The sequence below is a fragment of the Dendronephthya gigantea genome, unplaced genomic scaffold, assembly GCF_004324835.1.
Source record: "Dendronephthya gigantea isolate DGI-Jeju-01 unplaced genomic scaffold, DenGig_1.0 000109F, whole genome shotgun sequence".
Taxonomy (NCBI): domain Eukaryota; kingdom Metazoa; phylum Cnidaria; class Anthozoa; order Malacalcyonacea; family Nephtheidae; genus Dendronephthya; species Dendronephthya gigantea.
In genome coordinates, this window is record NW_021163119.1 from 72,918 (window position 1) to 99,953 (window position 27,036).

A 27,036-nucleotide genomic window follows, 5' to 3' on the forward strand; every position below is an offset into this window, starting at 1 on the left:
ATGCTCGCAAGGAAACGGGGACCCGTACGAAAATTACCACCTATAACCATGTCATTAACAAATACACGTGAAAGAAAATAAATTTCTGTATTTCTAGTAACAATTGTGTACATTATAACAAATATATCCAAACTATCTATATAACATTCCTGCTGTTTTGTTCATAAAGTCAATTTCCGCTATTAAGGCACAGTACGAGACATGTGTTCCTTACATTGGTCTGTTTATGAGCCCCCCAATCCCCTCATGCACGGTGAATAGTATATCATTTAAAAACCTAAAGCAGTTTGGACGATGCCAATTCCCGTTGTCCGCTAAACATTTCCTTCATTTTAGATTGATAATCTGCTACTTGCTTTTCGAGTTCCTCTGACTGCCAGGATAACTTCATCGCCATTTCTTCGGCCCTTTTGCGTCTCTCCTTCGCTTGGCTCACCATCAATTGCTTTTCATAAAACTGGTTCTCCATCTCGTTCTTGCTGAGCTCTTTATAGTTCTTGCTAACGGTATTGCTTTGCGCTTCGACCGCCGCGATTTTCTCTTGGGCAACGATTATACGTCGCATGCTAAATTCAATTCGCTTGTCCACGTCTTCGATGCGCACCTCAAGTTTATGCAGCTTTTGCTTTGCCTGCCAGCAATCTTCGGTCTTTTCCTTCGCCAGCGCGTGAACCTCGTTCTTGCGTTTCTCGAGTTCCGTTACTTCTCTCCGTGTCCGTTCCAAGACCTTCTCAAAGTGTATATTTTCTCCGTGCATGCTTTCCAATTCGTGCATCTTCGATTTAGCAAGCGGAATTTTGCTCTCTGCGTCGGCCAAATCCCGCTCTCGATCCGCGATCATATTCCTCAGATCAATAATTTTCGCCCGAGCCGCTCCACCACGCTCGTCAGCATCGACTTTCTGCTCTTCCAGATCTTTAGCTTTCATGTTTAAGTTGCGAATGGCAACTTGGGCGTTCGCAATTTTCTCTCGAATTGCGGTAAAAGTGTCCGTCATCTCGCGACGTTGCTCACGTAAAATGCTTGCCTTAGCCATGCTCTAAACGATTTTGCACTTCGTGGATTGCTAACGTTTTCGTAGAGCACAGAAGTCGCGAACAGACTATACCGTCTTTGTCTGAACGAACCTCAACTGTCAAGACACAACAGCTCTAAAACGTCAAACATGCGTATATGCAAACACACAGCATTATAATATCTAATCGATATCCAATTACAACGGGCTATAATTAATTCATTCCAAGCGCGTGACGTTGCCATATTTCTCATTTCTCGAGGATTACTTCGAGTTGTATCGGCCCAAACATGGTAGCAAGATGACACATTATAAAGTGTCAGGTCAATGACAAGCCATCTGCGTCGAAACAACGACATTTGAGGTGCTCATACGATTAAAAACAGAGCGTTGCTCTCACACAGCTATTTACAAGTCTCAAACTGTGCTGGATTTTCATTGATGCGTGCAACAACAATGGCGATCTGAAGAGCAGTTGTTCAGGACTGCCGGCGAACAATCACGATGAGATAAACGAGTGTAAACGTTTCAATGCCGATATTGAAATATCAAATATGTCTAATGATTCAATTTTCTGTTTTGGCATGGATTCTCGAGCATGCTCTGATGCTCTGTCGCACGTACTAAGGCACTAAGGACTTACGGCCATGTTTGTAACCTGTAAGTTATCTTAAGTTAAGGCTTTTGCTGTAACTTGCGAACTAAAATTGAGACGGACTTGACAGTGTTTAATAACTGTATATTATATACCTCCTAATATAGCCACAAATATCCTATATATAGCCACGATATGAGAAATCATTGAACGAGGGTCTCTTTTCCCTTTGATTATGTTTTTCTGCCGTGAAAATAACCATGCAAAAGGCAGAATGCAATACAGAATTTAACGGGGGCATCGCTGTGCTGGTGAAGTGCGGAAACCGGGCTATCGCTAAGATTTCAGGCTATGTGCCGGTAAATCTATAGTTTCTCAACCACGGAGGCCGGTTGAAAAGGTGATTATCTTTTAACTATATAGTTAGTGAGATGTCTGGCCAATAAAAATCTTAATTCTTAAAGCTGACAGCAATATATATATTGAATTACCCATCATGTGTCTGAGAGTTTACTGTTTACACAACCTGCACGGAAAGGTTTATGGTTTATCCAACCACAAAATATCCCCAAAGAACCTACATTATCCAGCCATATCCTCCGCCGAGTCAGGGGCGGCGCCAGCCGCCCAAGCGTGGGGGGGACTTTTCGACCGCCGAAGGCGGGAGAAAACTAGGGGGGTCCGGGGGCCTGCTCCCCCGGAAAATTTTGAAATCTAGAGTCTCTTAAATGCGTTTTCCTGCGTTTTGGGAAGTCTTTTTTTCTGAAAACCTATGCCACTTAAGCCTAAAAATAAGATGACCAGCTTTCTACAAAGAGTCAAGAAAGAGTTAAAACTTTCACAAAACTTTTAAAACTGTATTGAATTCACGTTATATGTGAGTAAATAATATGATCTCATAAACAATTTAAAGAACAGAGTTTAAGTGCATAGTCGTATCCATGTCTACAGTGGAAGCTTTCGAGGCTTTGCGAGCTTAAATATTTCCACTAATTTGCTGAGTTCTATATTTGCTGCCACATCTCGTTCACAGCTTATCTGGACTAGATCCTCAAGTCTCTCAGGTGACATGGCAGCTCGCAAATAATTGTTTATAATTTTTACTTTGCTATGTGTGCGCTCACATGATGCCACTGTTACTGGCAAGGTAGCCACGATCTTAATGACTTCGAACAAGTCGGGATAAAGATGGTGTAGGTCATCATCGCTGAAAACATCGAGCAATGAGGGCAAACAGACCCAAGGTGTAACTGGAGAATTTTCATTGAGGCCTTTCTCTTTTCTTTCCTTTACTTGGTTCTTGTGTTTTTTGTATGCATTCTTCCAATCATCACACTGCTTCGATTTTGAAAATAGTAGGAATTGTTGACCAACACGATGACTGCTACGCTTATAAAACTGAGCTATCTTCTCAACTTTAGGGACATTTTCTTCAGTTAGATTTCGTGGATGGAAGGTTGCAGAAAGACTAATCATTTCACACGCCGTTTCAGAAAAGCGTTTGTTCAGTTCACTTTGTATCTTGTCCAAGAAAGGAAAATACAGTTCTCTTCTAAAACAATCTAACGCTGATTCGCCATCTGGTCGGTTGTTTTGCAGAGTAGACATATCTAAAATGGATTGGCCATCAGCAAGGTGGGTGGGGAGTCTTCGGCGGCGTTTGGTTTGCGAGGCTGTTGGACTTGCATTACTAAAACTAACATCAAGGACTTCGCTGCCCCATTTTTCGGCAAATGAATTGGCTTCTTTTATAAACAAGTCGAACTGTTCATCAGTGCGAAAAGATGCAATCGTTGCTTTCAGATCCTGAATAGCAGTAACTCCTGATGTTAGATCCATGTCTTCTCTCTGCAAATATTCTGAGGCATGTGTGCTAAGAGAAAAGCACTTCACTAAGATTTGGCATGCAGCTACAAATCGAAAGGGGATTAAACGCACAAGTAATCCGGTTGCAACGCTGTCGTTGTTCTGCTCTGACTCTTCCTTGAACATAGATAAAAGTGCTGGATATACATTCATCACAACTTCCAAGTTATCAGTGCGCGCAGTCCATCTGGTATCAGAAAATGAGTGCAGAGCAGTCTTGCCTGAGGTAATGCCGTTCGCTTTCAAATGGTTTTCATATCTTTTGTGACTCTTAGGCGACCCTTCCATATAGCGATAAATGTCCCCGATTGTCGTAAAGATTTCTTTGACTAAAGGAATCGTTTCTACGCTTTGTTCAAGAACAAGATTAAGCTTATGGGCAAAGCAATGAAAATAGATTGAAAACTCAGCTCCAGCTTCCGTCAAATGCCGTTGCACTCCCTCGTCCTTGCCGGACATATTTGCAGCACCGTCAAAGCCTTTACCAATGAGATCTATTAATGAAAGTCTGAGGTCTTTCATAATGTCTACGATCACCTCAGCTAAAGAACGCCCCTTTAAGCTGGACACCCTCACAAGCCTGATACACCTCTCAGTTATCTTAAAATCCGTTACATATCGCAATATAACGGACATGAAGGCCTTTTTGTGAGAGGTAACCTCGTCACACTGGATGGAGAAATATTTTGCCGATCGGACTTCATTACAGACGACTTCAGTAATGAGGTTGCTAAGAATACTGATCATCTCATTTTGACTCACATGGGAAAAATACGAGACATTCTCGGGATGCATATCCATCCATTTCCTCAAGGGGGCGTGGTACTTGGAAAGAAATTGAAGCTCTTCAAGGAAATTGCCTTTGTTTTTTGAATCATACGACTCGTCATGACCACGGAAAGACATATTCTGTTTCGCCAAATGTCGAACAACGTCGAAAATCGTTTCAACGATTTCTCGGTTTTCTTTTCTCTCCTGCTCCTTTCTTTCTCTTACTGCTTCCGCTTCCCTGTTCAATTGCACGTCGATTGGCGTTGCTGATTTGAATGAATGAATGCGCTCTGTTGAAAGCGTATGCATCCGCGAGTTAGCATGTTTGCTTAGCTTTCCCTTTTCTCCGGTAGCATTCTTCCAATTTCTGAAGCCAGTCTTTGTGAACGCATCATCCGAACTGCCGACTGTAAGAATTGGTTATATCATGCTTAAATAAGTATCGTGCTTAAGTATTCGCAGTTGCGTGATTCGGGTACTTGCGTGATTCGCGTATAGCATAATTGAAAGGATCACACTATATACTGTATTAATACTGTATACATATATCAACATAATAATCTTTTTTTTAATATCACAAATATATATAAATATGTATATATAAGTATATTCTTACCAAGTTGGCCAAAACATCTACAAGAAAAACAAAACGCGGCGTCTTTAGCGACTGAATATTCTAGCCAAGAATATTCTTCGTACCATTTCTTCTGAAACTTAAAGTTTCTTCCCCCTATTGGCGATGGTGGAAAGTCTATGGCGGGTCTCACCGGTCCAGACTCAAGAATAAAGGCTCTATTTGCCTCACACACGTTTTCATTCGATGGATCTCTCCCTTCAAACATATTTATTCTCTATATACTTTCGTAACTTGTTCACTTGGGTGCCGACGAGCTAATAAGCATATGTTGCGCTAGCCAAGAAAACCTACATAAATCAACACTTTCGGAAGTACAATTTCCGACACGCTTAATTGCAAAATAACTTATTAAATTTGGATAATATACGATTCAATCAATCATTGCTTTATCTTGTGCAAGAAAACGCCTGAAGCAGCTCTAAAGTTCAAGAGGTCGTTAAGATATATAATTAAAAATGCCACAACCTTTTGTTTTTTGTTTCGTATAAAATATTGCTAATATATAAATAAAACCACAACATTGCCCCCCCCCCCATATTTCTCATCGGTTATGAACGAATTGGAAAATTGATTTGGAGGTGGACTGGGGGGGACATGTCCCCCCCAGTCCTCCCCGTGGCGCCGCCTCTGCGCCGAGTGTATCTAATGTTATCCGTTTTTCATAAATTATGCTCAAAATATATCCATTTTCCACAGCCCCACCGTTGAGTTTTAATCTGAAAGATTTCATTACATAAATTAGGCATGCTCTGACCCCGAACATGACCTGGATGGCGAAGTTGTATGCATGAATGATAACATTAATGCTACATTCAAATATATGTATTTATTATATACACAAGCGCCAGATATGAGGTATGTTGCAATTTCATTGGTTGGCTACTAGACAGATATTAGCTCATATCTGTCTAGTAGAGAAAGTAAACAAAAAGGCTGAAAGATTTGGGGAGTTAAGTGAAATAGAAATCCAAGCTTTAGCTGATAATAGCACACCAAAATGCACCGAAAGGGCGACAAAGTTTGTGTATATAATAAAACTCTCAGCTCATATACGACTCGAGTTCGCAGAATAACTGTTAAATAATTCATCGAAAGAAAGAAAAATAAACATATATGAATATATTTATACAATAATTTAGTGTCATCCATATCAGCATCAATAAAATGTCTGTAGACGAGTTTCCGGATCGATTGTCTCTCGTATTGCCAAATGCCAATGTCTGTGTGTCTGTCGTGTGGCATTTTAACAGTGAATACATGCAAAACTGACATGTAATTGACACACAAATTCGTAAAGCCTGTGCCTGTGGCCTGTGTTTCATTTATTGCTATAAAAATGTGGTTACTAGACTTCGAAGAGGCTTTTTTTGAACATTGAGACGTTTAAAATTCAGTTAAATTTTTCCATTGGCGTCAACCATTCTAAGCATGGCGTCAACCTCTAGATACCGGTTCTCAGGCATATCCGGCAATCGTGCAGGAATAGTTTATACGCTTTACCACGGTATAGAAAATATGAAACCATTAAACAACAACTCAGGCGCTTTATTTGAAGATTTGACAAATTGCTTTCAGCTACTAAAAGTCAGTAGTTGAGAAGCAAAAAAAAACATTCGTCCATTTTCGCACCGTCAGCCGTAATTTTTTTTTCGAAATTGTTTTAGGTAAATGACGTGAAATCACGGAGCATGTTTATCAGCGATTGATGACTAAAGGCGAGATAAGTGCGAAACTTGAGTGTCACACTAATCCAGCTGATCTGAGATCATGACGTCATAAGGGCGCCACGACAAAACAGACTTATTAGTTATTGCTGATGGCCACTTGCAAATTAGACTCGCTTATGATCTAGGCAATAAGCAGGAAATAAATTACATCAGCTAAATAGCTAAAAAGAAGAGCATACTAAAATTAGTATAATCAGTGCCAATTAAGTTTAGTTGAAAAAGGTCGAGTAGTTCGGAAAATATAGCCACGAAAAGTGGGCAAATTTTATATACTTTTCTATTACGGGCGAAAGTGTAAAACTAATTTAGTTACACATGCATGTCCGCCCGTAATACAGAATTATACAAAATACAAATCCATACTTTACAATATTTAGCAGCCAAACTTTGCAATTTTACCAATTTTTAATTGTATGCACTTTTCAGAAATTCCCTTTCTCGCCTAAATCAAAAGTTCGTCTATTATGCAAAGCCAAAAGGTGTATTTGCCCCGTTTTTCCTAATAAGAGCATAAATGCATGAAGCAAAATTAAAACTCTATATTACAATTGTCAATAAAGCAACAGAGGAATCATTCATAAAGTTATAAAAAAATGAAAGAAATGAAAATTCAGTTGTGATTGGCTGAGTTTTGTACCCAGATCAGCTGGTTGTTACTAATTGCAACCAGAAAGAAAACAGTTTCCTCATTGGTTTCAACTGAACATTCAGCCATAATACTCACTCGATAGTCAGTTAAAATAATTTAGCATTTGCAAATTTAGTAATCGTTAAACGAAAACCTCAAACTAAGACCGGCCATTTTGAATAATAATTTTTGAATAAAGAGACCTGGAGTTAATTAAAAGACGCAGGAAACGAGGTTGCCTGGAGACTAGCCTAAGTGTATGCCTTTGTATGTGAAATGCTTGAAGAAAGACGCCTTTTATTTTTAGCCACAACTTGTAAGGAAGTTTATCAAAATTGGTAAATTCGACATATGTTAAAAATATCTGCCCAGGCTTGAGAGATGAAGATAAAATTCCTGAACCTACAAAACCTTAATATCAGGGCTCCCGTGCAACTTATTTGCATATCATTGTTCTCATAAGGGGATAGCAATGACATAAGAGGAAAACAAAGAACTTTTGAAGACTGCATAGTATATCTTATCACTTTTGAAGACTGCATATTATATCTTATCAACACTGATGCCTCCCTCTCTCATTTTGAAGACACTTTCCTTAAATTGTGGAAACCCTGCTAAATATTTGCAGCTATCTTAGCAAGGGCAGAGTAGGACGTTTTCTTAGGTAATAATGAAGCATTCAAGTAAAACGACCGGGCCTAGCTCAGCCATCCAAGTCCACACCAGTAACAGATATATGCGTATGCAGTATATTTGGAGTACGTGCATGTGGATTGGACTTAGGATATTATTCTGAATTGCATAATACGAATAAGAATGAAAACGGTGACGAGTTTTTATTGATGCAAAATTACTATGTATTGAAGCGTATTTAATCTTATTAAGGCAGAGCGTTTAACACAACACTTTACTTTGAAATACGTACTATAAGGCTATAAAACTACAATTTGTTCTTACAATCATTTTAGCGTCCGCGATGATTGCGATCGCAACCGGAATTAATAGATTTCATATCATTTCCGTATTTTCTTTTCAATCCTCCTTCATATCCAATGTACAAGTCGTGATTCATGAAAGGATTGAACTGGAAGACGCCGCTATTGACTTTTTGAGGCTTGCATGTATCTGTGTAGCCAAAACCCTTTCCGGGAAGAACAGGAAATATATCGTATTTCGCTGTGATCCTCAATGTATTTTTACATCCAACGGTACGGCTGTAATATTTCTGAAAATCGTCGTTCCCAACTCTCGGAGAACCAAATGATATGACGGCATCTGGGCGCCGATGATAATGTCCACTTACAAATGTAGAGGCCACGGTTGCCATCGCTCCACCAAGACTATGACCGGTTACAATGATTTTGTAATTTCGAGGGATAGAACGATATTCCGCTTCAAACCATTTCTTTATGTCGGAGTAACGATTTCTGAATCCTTGATGAATTCTGAACCGTTTTCCCCTAATTTTCACTTCGACTAGGAATACGTTGAAATTTTTTAACCAATCGTTTAAGGTATTCGTTCCACGAAATCCAAAAACAGCTAATTTTTGTTTGTGATTTCTAAACACCAAAACCTCGGTATCTCGTCTTTCGTAGCCTTTTGCCACCCAATCTCCGATGCTGCAGGATCTTCGGTAACCATGGCGCGTCGTTCTCTCTTGGATATAACCGTTGCTGATGAACCGCTCAGTTGAGAATGGTAGATAGGCAGCTTTCGACACGGATAGAGCCAGTTTGATGAATTTATCGGTATTTTTTGTCGCCACCCACAAACCGTGTGCAGTGGAGAAAAAAAGAAGCGCAAAGAACACAATCGAATAACGAAACATAATCTTCAAATACGATGCACAGTCTGCAAGGCTGAAAATTCCTGACGGAGGTGAAGAATTTCTGTCTTCCTTAGTGCAAACAGGCTTTATTTATACATTTTCTTGCGGATGTTTTAAATAGTTCAATTTAAAAGGAATTTTTCCACTCGTTAATCACACAAGGGTTGGGCTAAAAGTTCCAGGGGGGGGGCTCTGTATGAGGTAATTTTTTAATGTTAAGGTCACTGTAAAAATGACTTGCCTGTCTCCGTCAGTAATCCTGTACCGATCGGAGGACGCTTTCTGATTAATTCTTATTATTATCTCATTGGAATCAGGCATTGTTATACATGTACTACAATCTAATATTATAAATTAATAGTTAAATTCAATGAAGTACAATTATCAAGTAAAATTACTAAGTAGCTCCTAGTTATTTGATCATTTAGCATCACCTATAATCAGAGATCGATTGGTACGGGTTAACTCATTTCCCTACGTAAGTACAAGGCTACATCTTCCTCATTTAACAACATTCCGAGACCAAATATTTTTACTAATCTTTTTTAGTACGCTTAATTCGAATGAATTTTCTTGCATGAATAAAAAAGTAGTCAGTTCGAAATGCTTCAATTTAAACAGTATATAGTGCAAATGAAAATTCTATTCTCTATAAAGCCGTCGAGACCTTATATTGTTAGGTTTTGCCGGTATTTGCGACTATTGGGAGTTCTTACGTTTGCAGCTGGTAGAAACCAGACGTAACAACATTGTTCTAATCCGGATCCACATCTTCAAATTTCAAGCGATATTGCCTCTAAATCTTGGAAGCGTGTCCTTGTGAAAAATCCTAATTTTAATACCCGATTTACACCCCTCGACGGTATCTAATAATCTGCAATTATTTTGGCAGCTCCTGTTTTCACTTGGAATATCAAAAAATTGAAGAGCCTTCTTAATTCTGTATTTTTAAAACAAAGAAGACGCGGACAACATAGAGCACTAAAGAATAGAAAACATTGGCACTTGAAAAATTTTAGTAAAAATTTCTCGTTCGTGGGAATTAAGTAAGAATTATACCACTCAAGTCGTATATGAGCTGATAGCTGACGAGGTGCATGCGCACCAACGAGTTGGCGGCTATCAGCCATATACGACGAGAGCGAGTGGTATTATTATTTTATAATATAGCTACTATATTGTATAAAAAATTTAACTAGATCAGCTATTGACTTAATTCAGTCAATCTTTCGCGGAATGTTTACACGTTAAATTGACCAACGCCTGGGCAGATCAAAGAGAAACATACTCATTCGCAAAAAGGAGAAAACCTCTACCCGCGCTTTGGCATCTAAAACAAAAAAAATCCAGGCCATTAACTCACCGTATATGAGCGGATATACCGCTCTTAGGTAAGCAGCCATATTAATAACAATTACTTAAGTCCGGCCTCGCAACTAAATAACAGAAGGGGGATAAAAGAAAAGCAATGTAGGAATCTAAAAAGCATGCACTTCGATATAAAAGCACGAAAGAGTTTCGCGTTTCCTAGCAATTTTAAGTAGCTTCAGATTTATTTAAGAAGCAATTAATGGCCATGCACATCAACTTTTTTACTACCATGCACTTCTTCAAATATATACGTGTATCTAAAGCTGCAGAATCACTACAATACAGTCGACTATTTCAGGACAAAAATAAACACAGAAAATTACACGAAAATCACACGATATTTGCAATTACATGAATTTAACCCCTCGATACGGGACCAGATCAAATTTTGCAGGTATTGAAATAGCTGTGAAGGTTTTTATTTCATGTGCCCAGACAAATCTTCTGTGAAACGTAAAAATATGTCGTGACTGCCGAATCAAGCATAGTGTGACCATTTACTTATGCTCTTTCATCAGTCTTATATCACTTGAATACATGCAATTACAAACTCAGTATTTAAGATTTCTCAGGAACCAAACCTCTTGTGCTTTGCGAACAAAGCAATTCTTTCAAGAAGTTCCAAGGTTGGGAAAAATTCCGTTAAATATATGTTTAAATAGATGTTTAATAAGAAGAAAAGTATGGCGATTCAAGAAAAGCCAACAACAAAACAGTTCTTCAAGGAAATTCAAAGGTTGGGATCAAATTCAAAGATACGTTTAATGAGATTATTTTTGCATGGAAAAGAAGAAAAAGAGAAAAGGTATCCAGGAAGATCCGTTTGCAAGGCATATGTGGCAAGCCAATTTTTGGAAAGGGATGCTACTTGGAAGAATCGTTTTAACGGCACAAGCAAAAACTCCATTGCGTTTTCTGGTATGCAGTTGGTTCACCGTACTGTTAAAATGAATAACCTGCGGTTGTGAGGGAAATCTTAAGTATACCGTAACCATGCAACAAATTTAAGACTCTGAAATGTTTCTTTGTTGATTTCATCATTTGAAACAAAATCCAGATCTCGTGATCAAGCAATTTTTAGTGGCGTCATAGTTCGAACTTCTTGTCCCCTGTCGGTATTTTTGGGTGGCAAATTAAAAATACCGCTGGTTGATATCAAACCAAACAACTGAAATTGCACGACTACGGATTTACAGTAATCAAGCTAATCAGTTAAAGAAAAGGCTCATGTCATGCACCCGAAATGGTGGCTTATTTTGTCAAAACTGAAAGAACCCAATAAAAGTAATATAAACAAGAACAGGGAGTCAGGGACAGTTTATTGACGAGGAGTGTCCATCTGTTCAATACAAATTCCCTCTCTTTCACGGCCCTTCAACTGTACTGTCTACGAATCGAGATAATCCTGTACTATTTTAGGCGGTTCAGGAACTTCCCCAAAGTTTTGACCTGTTTGAATGGGGTTCTTTGGTGATTTTACACCTGGCGGGTCTGGCTGTGACGAATGCTCCATTGCAGACCCTTGCGTGGTGGGCAAACGATGGAGGTTCACAGGCGGCGTACAGGGTGAAGCATTACCTTGAGTCATCGATGGTCGAGTTTCATGATGTGAGAGATCTTCTCTTATATTTTGCGCGTGTTCGTATTTCATGTTTGGTGGCTGTGATGGGTGTTGTTGCATTAGAGGTGGGGGTGATTGTCCTACCCTTGTGTGGGGTTGATCGACAGCCCAACGGCTCATAGGTGCCATATTTGGTAAAACATTACCACCACTCATCCACGGCTGCGTCGCTGTTATACACGGTGGTCTTTGCATTACATTTTGTGATGGTGGTTGATTGAAATATGATGCGGTCGCTTGTTCTTGTGCCATCGTATTTGGATGATCAGGTCGCTCAACAGGAGAAGCCCCCAGCCCCACGTTGTGTGAGGTGCCACGCACCCCTGGCGGTGGAACCATATTTTGGAATGGTGGTCCAATAAATTCGGTACCCGGCACCCTTTGACTGTAATGCCCCTGAATGTATTCGGGCGGTCCTTGAGGTATCATAAAATTATCGTGCGGAGGGCCGTATCGCGGTCCACAGGCAAATCTGTGTGCAGCTTGCGGATAATACTGTTGATCAAAATGTGGTCCCACGTGAGGCGGGGGAAATGGTTGACATGGGCCTCTTGACACATTGGGTCCTGGCGGTGTTTGGTGTCTTAATGATGCTGGTGGTATTCTGAGGGCTCGTGGGTGTTGATAGGGACGGGGAACAACGTGGGACGGCTGCTGAGAGGGTCGGAGGGTAGCCTGAGATCGATGTTGCGATTTTGTTTGTGCGTGTTTGCAAGATTTTCTTGACGATTTTTGCTTTTTAGTTTGGATGGTTGCTTCCGTCGTGTCTGAAAATGCAAAATCGAGAAAAGTATAAATTATTAAATGAAATTAAAAAGATGAGTATTTATTGTTAAAGATGAGTTGCCTAAAACATGTACATAGATAGGTCTCTGTAACCTGAAATTTTGAACTTATCAATAAGCAGGATAGGCCAAACTGTTCAAATACCCACCTTTTAGTAACAAACAAAATTCGCTGCACAAGTATTGTCGATTTCGTTGCAGGAAAACAAATACGAGAAAAATAAAACTTCATTTCAGGCTGTATTCAATTTTTTTGGTAAACAACCTGACATGCGCTTGGTGGTCATTTTCCCTTCCAGGCTACCCTGCGCTCATACTTTAGTCAATCAGCATTTACAAGGATTGCCGAAATAAAATCCATTCAGCAGTATTTAATCAATTATATTAATGTTATTCTTCATAAAACTAGCCGAAATTTTGTGATTACGTTTAGTTATAAGAATTATAGTTTCTGAAATAAGTTTGAAACCGAAGTATATTTGAAGAGATATTAAGTTGTTTTAACTGAGAAAAATATTCTTTTAAAAACTAGTCCCAGTCCTATCCCGCCAATTTAGATAACCTGGTTGTAACTGACCGAAGAACAAAAGGGCATTTAGTTAGTTAATCAATCATGATTACCCTATGAACCCTCTTGTGAGGTGGGTGTTGAAAATCTACGTAAATCGTTTAGGTGAAATAGGTGGGGCTTATGAGGGAGGAAGCTTATTAGAAAAAGGCGCTCTAAAAATGCTACTTAGAATAGGTTATCGTTAGAGATAAACTGATCGGGGTCTATAAGCGATAAAAAAATCCTCTTGGTGGGTGTTTGGGGGGGGGGGTTGTACGTGGCTTACCTTTCTCTTGAAGGTGCCCTTCATTTCTAAAAGGAAGAGTTGTAGAGTCTAAAAGTTGGACTATTCATATAAAGCGTTTAAACATCAAACCACTGCTGTTTGATTTGTTAAAGTAAGGTAATCCATGAGTAAAATTTTATATACAGGTACCACAATGCAATGCGGCAAGGAGAAGTTTTTCCCAACATAAATAATTTAGGATTTTTTTCATCCATGACGTAATTGATTTTGTACCTTTTCTTCAGCTGATTCGCTTTTTTCCTCCCTGCTTTTGCTTTCGCCTCAGCTTCGTCGTCTGAGAACTCCAATAACTGAAACAGAAAAAAAGGCTCATTCAAGGAGAGGCTCTCGCAATTGCAGAATTTGTCAATTGATATTTTCTCACCATCTCAGGTGGTTCCTGATCATGTTTCCAGGAGGCATCAGATCCCTTCGCACTAAACAAATGGTATAGTGTAAGGTACGTTCCAATATAACCAGACAGCAGCGTGGCACCATTTTCAAACAATTTCGCATATAATGTAGTCAAAGAACGGCCAAAGGGCCTTCGTGAGGAAAGTTAGTATCTTACTAACTCTCCGGACGAAGGCCCTTACGTCAAAACGTGAAGTGTTTTTGTCTACTTTAGGCAGTTTTATGCAATATTGTAAATTTAAAAATTTCCCCTCTAAAATAGAGTAGTTCTTAACTTAGAAGACTTTCGTCGCTAAAAACTCTCAAAGTATATTAGCAGACGCTACTTTGTTTATCTTACTTTTTCAGTTTGGAGACGAATACAAAATGAGTGACATCTTTCGCCTGCGGAGCGTAGTACACCGTTTGCCCAACTTCAACTTTTGTTGATTTGATTTCTTCATCGTTGTTAAATCTTACACAATAATGCGGAGATTTCACTTGACCGAATATCTCAAATACCTAAACACAATGAAAACACGATTGTGAGTCGGACTCAGAACATCACCCTCTACTAATACGTTTTAAACATTATTGACCGAACAAGGAAGCAGAATACAGATGTCATAAAAGTACCATCTTGCATGCAATTAGCCATAACTTTGGCAAAGCATGCGTTATCTGTTGGTGAAACCTCAGATAACAGGGATCTTTAAGTTAACCAATACGGCAAAGCCGAAGAGGGGACGAAAAATCTCGTTTCTCCCACGCCCCCCCCCTCCCCGTCTCTCTACAATCTTCAGTCGCCCAGACCTTCCAAGCAATACTCTAAGGCTCGTAAGCCAATGCAATTGCCAAAAGTAAAACCAGATTACACTGTAAGAAATCATACTTTCCCAAAGCCAGATCGATTTTCCAACAGCAAGATACTGTCAGCGTCAACTGCGGGAACGAGTTCGAATGACTTGATTATGACTAGATGAAAGAAAAAATAATTTTAAACGTGATGGCAACTGCCAACCGTGTTAACACATTATTTTTATAGTGATGATGCATATGACTCAGGTATATGAATTGATGCTACTCGAGCCACAACCTGGCAAGCTTGCTTTACTTTGTGTAGCTTGACTACGTAGGGAATACCGGAATAGACCTTTGGTTTGTTAGTCTAATGCGCTTCCAACTGAGCTACTAGGTCAAGACATTTTGACCGAGGCCAGTCGGAAGAGCATTGTATTAGCAAACCATTCGATTTCCACCGTGGTCAAACTAGTTGCATGGTGGCAGGGCCGTAACTAGAACCATAATTGGGCGGGGGGGAGGGGGTTATTTATATATTCGGTTCTACCCGACGGATTTCTTTTGTAAGTGGAATATCTTACAACAGAGAACCATCGGACAGAATTGAATATTTTCGTTCTAGTTTCGGTACTGCATGGTGGGTTGCACGGTGGGTAACTCAGAGTAACAATATCACAGGATTATTTTGAAACTTATTCCATCTTGTAGGGCAAAATATGACATGCAAAGATTGTCACATGCAGGGATGGAACTGACGCCCGGTGTTCGTTAATTGCCGTCCAAATCTAGATGAACGGATGTCGTAAACGGTTTCGAATAGTTTACTGAGCTAAAAACGGATTTCTAAAGGCACCATGATTGCCATGATTTGTTTGCTTCGAAGAACCCCGGGCAAATAGTTTGCTCTGTCGATTTGTAAGACCGCCGGTCAAACTCCACTTCACTTTCGTGGTATTACTGAATAAAATTGCACGTCATCCAAACTAACTGCATTCGTATGTTTTCGTGCGATATTGAAGTATTTTCCGCCACTTGATTTTATTTTGCATTTTTCAAGGACTTCAAGTACAGCAGCTTTGAAATTGACATTTAAGTACTTCAAGGGTTTCAAGCACTTGCGAGAACTTAGTGTGGGATACGATTCATCTAACATACAGTGATAGAGATCGATCGTTACAAATTCGCAGTTACACATAAATAAATGATGTTCTAAAGCTGGTATACGACGTGATACGCACAAATTAATTAAGAAAGTTTTTTTAATGATAATGCCATTTTTAGTAATCGCAGCGTGTGATTCCTGGTAATCAAAGTGCAATTTTCGGAAATAATTAAAGAGGATAATTTTATATTTGCAGTTGAATTTCTTGCAATCACAGTGGTTGTTGAAGGGAACTCTATCATATCGGAGTTTCCTAATGCACAGTGCATGCAAATCCCTGGAATCTTATCGCATAGTTTTTAGTAGTTCGGTTCGGTTTTTGTAATAAAAAGTACATTTTTGTGGTAACAGTATGAATCAGGCAAAACCAGACGAGCAAAATATTCGTTTGCTAGATAGCCAAAAGCTCTACCAACTGGGCTAAGTCGTTCAATAGGTTAATTGCATGTTTGAAAAGATTCTATAGAATTAAAATTATTGCGAAAAAAGTGTTCAGTTGGTAGAGCGTTGAACTAGGAAACCATATTTAGCTAAGAATGTATACATAGTTCACTGCGTGTATAGTTGGCTGCATAAAGCCATAAACCTTACCCAATGCTTCCCCATAAATTATACTTTCAATTTTTCCCAATGGCTCTATTACAACAGATTTATCTACGAAAAGATTAAGTGGATCAACGTTGGGGAGATCCTGAAAGGATAGAAAAAGATACTTTTAGTGAGTGACAAAGACGTATATGTAGAAGTTAATCAAGCCTCATCTTATACGAGTCTAATTTTTAACAAGATATCGTAAGAGCTTTCTTCCTCAAATTCCCCTGTCAGAAATTATCCATTACAGGTGACTACCGCGACATGCGTTAATAGGCAAATTGAACTACCGAAAGCATGATTTCATCCTTAGTTTTAGGTGGGCCCGTATCATAGCTTGTTTCTCCTTCTTGCATTTTTGATCTCTCGACTTTACTGTCTTCTGCTCTATCTTCATCACTGTGCAAATGAAAATATCGATAGTTATGGGTAAATGAGTGGTCGAAGTGGTTAAGTGGCCGTCGAGTGGTTAAGCGGGTCATAGGTCAATATTTCGGCCTGGGTCTGTTCGGTGGATCATCGTTTATGGCCTTTCCCGCAGGAGGCACCTGAGGCGAGCAATTTCAAATTAGAAATCTCTAGATTGTGGCAAACGGCATTACAGAGTCGTATATTTACCTCTTCCAGTAAGCTCTCAGCTTAATGGTATCCTCGTTTTATTTGCCCCGAGCACAGCAAAGAGCCTCGGCCCTGGGGTAATTACACCACCCTCACCCCCTCGTGACCCAACTGCTGTATAATTTGTATAAGTCTTTTGCTAATATAATATTCTTGTATGTTTCCATGGTTACATCAAAAAGTAACTTGCTTGTAGGTACACCATGTAAGTATCAAATACTGCAAAGCTTTCGGTCCGTAAGCCCAGGCATTCAAGAGTGCAATTACCTGAATACACTAAATATCACGTTAGTCGTGCCATTAATTAAACGGTTTCACTTACCAAACAATGTGTATTCAGGTAATTGCACTGATGAAGGCCCGGGTTAACGGAATGAAAGCTTTGCAGTATTAAATACTGTACGTGGTGCACCTACAACCTAAATTACTTATTTTGCTAATGTTTCACACCTGTTTGAATCTGAATCATCAGACTCGCTGCTCGACGATGAGGTATCTAAGAATTCATCTTCGATGAATGCCACAATGTGATTCGTACCATTCGTTCTCTCTCTAGGAATTGGTGCTGACCTCAAACGATGCGCTCGCATGTCTTCTTCAGCAATAGATAAAACGACAAGAAGATCCTCGGGAAAGGTCTCAGTTTGGTGAGCTTCTTCAGCCATCAGGCTTTCGCAGCCCACTGAAGAATCAATTCTGGCATTTTGCTCGTCAGGAACTGCACTCTCATTAGGAAGACTGTGTTTAATGGAAACATCTTCCTTGTCAAGCGACTGGTTGCTACCGTTGTGGGTTACGACAAGATTGTTTGAACGAGCGTGGCAAAAATTTCCTTCATTATTATCAGAAGAAATGACATTAGGTTCCCCCGTATCAACATCTGCTGGAATAATCAAATCTGTTCTCTCTAAAGCAGTCGTATTTGAAGTCAACTCGTTTTTGAGGTTTTCGTGGGCTGTTTTTTGGTTACTACTGCAATCTCTTACCGGCGGGTCGGAGATATCGTTATGGTTGCAGGTACCGGTATATCCAACTTTTGGTTCGACCGCATCTTTTTGAAGAATGTCTCCCCCGTTATTATTGATGTTACTACTTTCAATTTCCATAGTCTGTTCAGGCTGTTCCTCGCAGGGACTCTGGAGGTTTGTTGCTGTCTCAGGATCCATATTAAAATGATCGCTTAGAAAGGTATCCGTTTTCAAATTAAACCAATTTCACCTCATGCAATGAACACAATTTGTTACGTCGTTGTTCTGAATAAAGTATCGGATTTTCCATCACTCTATATCAAATACAAATAACAAACGCAATTTGATTGGCTGGTTCATAACATAGACAATGAAACATTACTGTAGTTAACACAATGCAGTATTAACTACAGTATATTTGAGCCAAGTTTCACTATGTGTAAATAACATGACGTACGCATGATTTACATTGACAATTAAAGATTAAGGTTGATGAACAAACCACCCCAAGCACCCTTGCTTTTTTCAGCTGACCTCTATATAAGACCTGAATGCAATGATTTTTAATTAAGCGATATTTGACAATCTGTTATTCCGATTCGGTCGCATGAGCATCCAAAACGTCATGTCATTTGGCGGGAAAAATTGGCCAATCACGTAGCAGCGTTACCGTGCTAGAGCGCTAAATGCTGCGAGTTCATATTTCAATGTTTCTAGTATATTTTCGAACGGACTGCCAAGACCCCGCGCGTGTAATAGCACATGTCATTAAAAAATTCCACTTTTGACCAAAAAAGCGCGCTATATCTCGTAATTTCGTACGGTGAACTATGCTGAAATTTTACATGTTGTTACTACACGTGTCTCTCATAATACCAAAAATAAAAAAAATTCTATAATGGCAAAAAAATGCATTTTTCAATAATGTGGCACTGTAGAATTTTATATATTGGTAATTGTTAGTTTTTCTCTCCAGTAAAATAATGCACGAAAAAAAATTGGGGTCACCGTTCCTCTTTTCCAACCATCCGAGGCAATTGGTCATTTTGGAGTGAATTTTGTACACGTATGTCGCCATAGCAACGGACGATTTGTTACTAAAACCAATACGATTCAAAAGTAGAGACATCAAAATATATAAAAACCCCAATATCTCTAGAATAAATTATAAAAATGCGTTGTTTGAACGTGTCAAAGTGATGAACAATGGAATTTTTGAAAACTCTATCAAGCCACCTTAAGTTATATAAAGGTGTTTTTTTGATTAAAGATATGCTAGAGAGGCATTTTATCATATATTTTTCATGAATTATCTTCACATTAGATCAACACTTTCATTAAATTGTTTGATTTTTAACAATCTTTAAAAACCTGTCACAAAGTCACCTAGCTGTTAGGCTACAGATGGTCTGTTCAAGTTCTTCATAAATCGAAGGAGTTCAAAGACATCTGAGTCTTTGTATAGATTATGGGTTTGCATGTAGATGTCTACCATGTGTAAACAAAATCACAATCTTTTATCGACTGTTTATGTTCAAAACCTAACTGAATATGAAGTTTCATGCTCTAGCTATAGCTGACTCAACAAATATTATAATTAGCAAAAACCAATTGACTTTCATCTTCAAAATCAAATTTCCATTTTTTAAATCTAAGCAATCATAACTCTTCAAGGCCTCATAACTCATAAAGCCAGGTAAGCCAGTTTGCTAAATTGCCATTTTTATTTATGTATGTTTGTTCCACAAAAACTATTAGTAGGCTAGTTCTGCCAATGCAAGAGCTTCCTTTGTCACATGGTGCCACAAGGTATTATTCTATTGATATTACAATTTCATACAACTAATATTCTTGTAATTTTGCATTGTGATATCACAATATAAAAAATTAGCTTATAGGTACACAACATAAGTTTTTATTAATGCAAAGCCCTAGGTACGTAAATCCAGATTGCGATTGATCTCTATTAGTTCAATAGCAGTAGCTCATTGAGTACCTGTGGTGGTTAAAAACCAAATGTAATTTGCACATCACTGTTCAGACAATAACTTTTTGGCTGCTTTCTGCAAGGTCAGCAGAGCAAAATTGTCCATTGTTAGTGCCATAGAATCATTCACAGAATATTTTGCATCAGCTTGGTATGAGTATTTCATATTTGCATAGACAGACACTCTTCAAATTTTGGAAGTGTAAAGCGAACACAAAATAAATGTGTGGACAATATGATCTCATCAAAGTTACTGTTCATACAGCAAAGTATTTTGCACTCCAAACAGTGAAATGTGCACCCCCCTGACATAAATCATAAATGTTCTATCAAATAGATATTCAAAATGTTAAACCTCTTTTTATTTTACAAGAAGCTTGCCATCTAATTATAGCACACCTATGACATGTGTTTACTAGCTCAACTGTCCAGATCCAACCATTTTGACTTTAAATTAAATGTTGTTTTCTTTGAACATCGTCAACATAAAACGAAGTGTAAAATCCAATCCTACTCTACCTTTATACTACACTTTACTTATCATATATACTGTACCTATTTTATTATCTTGAAACGATTGTTAATACCATTTTAACCAAAACAATATGACCATGATATAGCTCAGTGATGATAATCCATGTCAGACCATGTGGTTTTGTTTCCATTGCGTAATTTCAAATTTTTAACCAGTGTTTCCACTTTTGCAAAACATCATTTCCCATTTTCTCTATTTACTATACGTATAATCGCAGGCTGCCGTGTTAACTCAAATGCAACAGCCTCGTACCTAGTCTACGCATAGACGGAATATGGCGGAAATACCGTCTATGTAACAGCGCCAAATTCCGTGTTCTATAATTATTTATCCCCAGAATCTGGGGGACGCTGTGTGATTGGCTACATATTTAATTACGAAGCCTGATTGGTTACTCACGATCAACAAAGCTTTGTTGGTTTAGAGCGGAATAATAAAAATATTTTTCGTGGGAGTCAACAACAAATGGCAAGCTGTTAAGCTCAAACACAAAGTCTTCTTTGCTCCGTCCTTGAACTAGGTATTTGTCCTTCGCTCTCCCGATAATCTCCTTACAAAGGATACACTCGTGAGTACTCGACATTGGCATTTACATTGCAAATTGTTAATGAAGATCAAAAAGACGATAAAGTTTTTGTTGCAGACTCAAAGGAAGATCGACGAACATGTGAATTGTGAAATTTGATCATAAATGTTTCGTGCATATTTTGCGAAAATTAATTACTAATTTCAATTTACGTCACATTTTGCATAAATTACAGTACACGAAATTTGGCTCTGATACGCAGACCCTCTTTTTCCCCGCCTTTCTATTTCGGGCATGGGTCTGCGACGCAGGCTACCTCGTACCCAGGCGCTTTAATAGTAAAATCTATAACGTTGCATCCAGGTATTGTATAGAGTTCAGCTGAGAAAAGCAAGCGCGCAAGGGTGCTTGGGGAGGTTGGTTTTAGCGAGGTAGCTAAATTTGGCAAAACCACCCCAAGCCACTGAGCTATATAATAATTCCTGGAGGACCGGCTCCTGATCAGAAAGTGAAGCAACAAACATGGCGGATTTTGAGCTTTGTGACGTCACCTGGTCCCCTTTGCCCATGGTAATTACCACTGACATACCGCGATACAAAGTGAAAAACTATGTGTCTCCCTCCTGGTTTTTACGAAAATATTTTTGATTTTCGGTATATATTTTTTTCGTATTTCCTCTAAAAAAGATAAAATTGTTTATCTTTTTCCCTGTTCGACAAAGTAAATGGAGAAGCGGCTTCTTGCTCTACATATGACGTTGTGAATGGCTTAATTCACTTATCGGGAAAGCTATTTTTGCCTCAGGTGAGCCGGTTTTCAAATTATTTTCCTTTTTGAACTTTTTTGCCTTCGGACTATAGTATAAACAACTGCAAAAGCGTCTGGATAAATAGTTATATGCTTTTATTAGCCTTTTTGACCTTTGGTACGTGACTTAATTACGATAGGATTCATAGGAAAACTTTTTTGTGTCAGAAAGCTATCAATAGTCAATCTTTTGAATTTTGAGGTGCTGACTGCTGATACAAAATATATCACTCTCAGATTTCAACCTCTGGTAGACTTGTAGTGGCTGTTAAAGGTCTAATATGTTATCTTGTTTGCCTTGTCAAAAGTCAATTTATCATGGTTTAATGGACTTCTTGCACCTTGTTTATAATCAATCTACATTTAATTTGCTCTTAATGTTGATTAGTATTATTGTTATTCTCAATGGGTGCAGAGTACTGTATATATTGAGTACAGTTAATCTTAAAAAGATCTCCATTTTTCAGGATGAAGATGCTATAGAATTTAACAAGAGATAGCTTGTTATGCAAGTTACTGGAACATTGTACTGATAATTTTACTATATAGACTTGTTGGTTGTTGTTGGCTGACATTTTTTTACAATGGTTTTTCAGATTAAAAATAATAAATAAATGCATAAAAAAATGCATTAATTGAGCAGTGTGTCTTCAATCTGCAACAACTTTTATAATTTCCTGGACAATGCATTTCCCCCACACACCATTAAAGGGCTAAAATTATTGGGCTAATCAGGGTTTTTGGATAATAGACTGACTAATGGAGGGGTCAACAAGCACAGTTGCATTTTTGTGAAATCATTAGGCTATTATATTTGTACTACCCCTGCTATTAGGTATAATTTCATATCAAATGCAAATCATCAATGACTTTTCTTAAGTCACACAGGGACACCTTTACAGGTTTAAACTAAGGTGGATTACAAAAAGCATATACATTGTCTGTGGCTCATTGAGGCACAAGGTATGACCTAAATAAATATATGCCATGTAAATATCACTTCTGGTTATAACTATTGTATCCCCCACTCATTACAATTGCTAATCTGCTGCCCAATATCTTGCATGAGCTTAGGCCTTGTTTCTTTAGATTTAATATGCACAGGCATGGACACAGGACAACATAACAGTCATAACTGGATACTTTCTGTAATCTTTAGTTCAGGGTTTAAGAAAAGTCAGATTGGTATCCATAAAAGACACTAAAAAATTACGACAATGCCCAAAAAAAAATATATACATATAAAAAAAAATATATATATAATATAAATTTATACAGGAATGTATATTGAAATTGAAAACAAAGAAAAGAGAAAAAACCTGTCAGCTTCATATCATTGTAAAATTTTCGACTTTCGTCCACGTATTAGATATTTTTTATGTTCGCCCAATATTTGTTTGTTTTGGCATTTGCAAAAACAGTACCTATGATTTGTACATAACCGAAATAAACGCTTTATTACGGGTTAGGTAAAAAATATATCGAAAAAACAGAACAACAAGGTTTCACGGCAGTCGGAAGAAACAAAATATTCATAAAAACCAGGGGGGGATCTACTGTAGCGGGCTCAGAATTGAGCCTGGTCAGTGGTAATTACCATGGGCAAAGGGGACCAGGTGACGTCAAAATGACGTCACAGAGGCCAAAATCCGCCATGTTTTTTGCTTCACTTTTTGAGCAAAAAACATTAGGAGCCGGTCCTCCAGGAATTATTATATAGCTCAGTGCCCCAAGCACCTCCGCGCACTCGCGTTTTTTTAGCTGACCTCTATACAATAACTGAATGCAACATTATTACTCCGGCGTCAGCGACGGAGTTGAAAATTCGCCCCGGTTTTGTTTTGTTTTTGTTTTTTTATTTTTTTTTTTATTTTTCGTCGTCGCAAGTCTGTAATGGCGCGAAATATACTAGTATTTAAAACTTGTATGTGACCGTATTTATCTACGTCCCAGTCTTATCTCCCAAGAGTTGTGGTGCACATTTTTGGCTAATTTTCCAATGCGCGATTCGATTTCGCTCGCATGATACGGCAATTCCTCCAAGAGGAACAAATAAACCGTTCTTTTCATGCTGTTCGATTAAGTTTAGATTGAATTGGGGTAAGAATATATTTAATACATGTAGACCCGGTCCTATTTTAATAATATCGCTGCTATTTCGCCGTTTAACAAGATGATGTGGTCGTGTATGGGCGCGTTGACACGTCGCGTAGTTTGCACAAGATCGAAGATTTAATACAACTATATAAGCGCGAATTCCAAAGGCAAAGTGTAAGACGAAGCAAATGTATCATGCGGTTTATTTACGTTTTTGAACAATTGAACTTCTATACTGCGATGTGCTTCTGAATTTCGCAATCGAACATTTAGGTTCGTAAGGCATCTAAATGCGAATATGTATGCGAAACAATACGCGAACTGTATTGTTTATGTCCAGAAGCTCTATATTGAAGACTGGCACGTGCGCCGGAGTTAACGCCAGAACGGCGTCTTTTTTTTACTATTAAAGCGCCTAGGTATGAGGCTGCAAATGCAAGGCTTTTCCCAGCTCCTGTGGGCGCCGAAACGAAGACATCTCTGTTTGAAAGATATGCCTGAACAGTGTTCTGCTGATACTCTTTCAGTTCCGACTTCCGAGTAACCAACAGACTTCTTTGCTTTGTCAATCGCTTCGATAATGGAAGTCATATCAAAGTATTTTCTAATCAAGTGAAATCAGACACCAATATCGACACCTTGATTGACATTTTTATTCACACTGAATAGTCGAAATGATAATTATAATAATTAATTCAGCGACCTGATTTTGGGTCGCCAAAAATGGCGCGAAGCAAGTTTGACAAGTCGACTCTTCCGCGCGTTCCCTTCTCTCGCTTTCGCGACTTCGGTACGCTCAGTCGCTCAAGCTCGCGTGTGGGTTAAAGAGTCAACTTGTAGCAAGTCTACAGGCTGCCCAGTGCCCACATACCACGAGATTTTGGCCACTAGTGGGAGGTCAAAACTTAAAACAAATAAATCGCTCATGGAAGGAAAGTCGGTCGTCATTTGTCATAAAGTTAGAAACCAAGGTACCGGTTTGGTTCCCTTCGCAACATCGAAATTGATATAAATCTGTTCGGACATGCAGTCTTATTTTAGTTTTTACTCGATGCTGTCTACTTACTCGTGAGGAAATCAGAGCTTCTGTAGCAGATAATCGAAGGAAAATTTCAATAGATTAGATACAGGCCGAGTACAGGGGCGTGGCCACCGTAGTTGGTGTGTGTGAGGAGGGGGGTTGGGTTGTGACAACCTTGTACCCGCCTACCCGGGGTCTGTCGTATGACACAGGTCAATAGACAATACATTGCAATGTCGAAAAATTGTTTAAAATGCTTTGTTATTGGTCAAAAAATATAGCACAAAATTCGAGTAAAATGTGTAACATACTGCACTGATTATTTTTTAATATTGAATGTTGTTCCAGCTCAAAATAGGCCGTTTCTGAAGATTTGGAAGATTAAAAAGCAAACGATTTTCAATAATGGCAGTTTCGAGATGTCATTTAGATAAAACAATGCTACAAGGCTATCCCCCTAAAATAAAAATGGAGTATATCAGTGTGGTAAGTCAGCTTGTTAAAAACGTTTCCCGCGTACCCGGATTGCAAAGTGGGATTCATTAATTAGTATAAAATTGGTAAACACGGCCACACGCCGCACACGGTTACTCACTCGCCACGCCCCTGGTGCCCTATAGTGGGCGGGTGCCGGCAGAATATGGGCCAGAGACTGGGCTTTAAAGGGGTCAGGCATAATAGTTTTTTAACATCGTGGGGGTACAAATCTGACAGTGGAAACGCTAGAGGGGGGAGGGGTTACCCCGCAGATCCTTTTATGTTATACATAAGTAGTTTAAAATTTTATTCGATGTTCGTTTCGCTTATAATGAACCCCTCAAAATATTTCTTTAAACCTTTTAATGCCCCCCCCATTAATTTTAACCTGCACGGCGTTTCCACTGCTATCTGAAGCTGTTGGCGATCGTTTGGGAATCAGTCTCAGAGCCGTTCTTGGATTTTTTTCTTGTAGGCTTTCTTTAACCGACTGGATTTTGTACCGACCAGATTATATGGAAAACCCAGTCAATACAAGGTTTTTGGAGAGAGTTGGTATCGAAAAGACTGATTTTGGTCACCTGCTTCCTTAACAGAGCATTCTCCAGGTGAGTACCATGCAAAATTCTTTGTTAAATAAAAACAATAAAACATGGGTATTCATTGTTAGTTATGTATACAAGGTGTATAAAAAACGCAAACTTATATAATTGTTCCGATTTGTTTCCTACGAGTCTGTTCCCTATTAAAATAAGTGAATATTTATAAAAAATTGTGGTTAAGGTTTTTTGATTCACCCTGCATTCGCGAATGAAAATATAAATGTCTTGTAAGCGGTCGTTGAACGGTGTATGGCAGGATAATGTACAAAAATTAAAATTTTCTTTTGCATTGATCTTTGCTCAAAATTACTTTTTAGAACTCCTTCAAACAATACTTCTTCGTAGTTTGCGTACAGATCAATGAAAACGATCTGATCTGATGAAAAATGATCGGCAAAATAATTGTAACATATGTATACAATGTAACAAATGTATTGTAGATATCCTACATTATCCTACATACTATAATAAATGTATCCTACATTAGCATAAAAGAAATTGCTCTTATCCTTTTGATATTTTGGTCTTAATAGGGGCTTTTTACATGAGCCCGGTTACCGAGATTTAACGAAGCGTACCATGGACTTTGAGGTATTGAAATGAGTGAATAACACAATTATGGTAGTCGTGTTATCGTCCTAGCAATAGCATGTGATCGTTTTGCCTCGAAAAGACTTTTTTCAATACATCAAAGTCCATTTTACGTTTCGCTAAATCTCGCGGTAACCGGGCTCATGTGAAGAACCCCTTAGAGATCAAATAAAACT

The 27,036-nt window shown here is 38.6% G+C and overlaps 1 protein-coding gene and 1 long non-coding RNA gene across 2 annotated transcripts; one reads left to right on the top strand and one right to left on the bottom strand.

The window, feature by feature from the left end:
- Positions 1-10,246: 10,246 nt before the first annotated feature.
- On the bottom strand, positions 10,247-20,879 carry LOC114535012 (H/ACA ribonucleoprotein complex non-core subunit NAF1-like). Its single transcript, XM_028556389.1, has 10 exons — positions 20,759-20,879; positions 17,699-18,530; positions 16,921-17,029; positions 16,631-16,730; positions 14,969-15,051; positions 14,438-14,598; positions 14,069-14,120; positions 13,918-13,994; positions 13,684-13,709; positions 10,247-12,829 (listed from the first exon to the last, which is right to left on the bottom strand). The coding sequence occupies exons 2-10, from the start codon at positions 18,412-18,414 to the stop codon at positions 11,829-11,831; spliced, it is 2,325 nt and encodes a 774-aa protein (XP_028412190.1). The 5' UTR covers positions 18,415-18,530; positions 20,759-20,879; the 3' UTR covers positions 10,247-11,828.
- LOC114535013 lies at positions 18,185-26,672 on the top strand. The gene is made up of 4 exons (XR_003688186.1): positions 18,185-18,265; positions 18,357-18,436; positions 26,143-26,275; positions 26,587-26,672. It is a non-coding gene; the product is annotated as an uncharacterized LOC114535013 (long non-coding RNA).
- Positions 26,673-27,036: the final 364 nt, after the last annotated feature.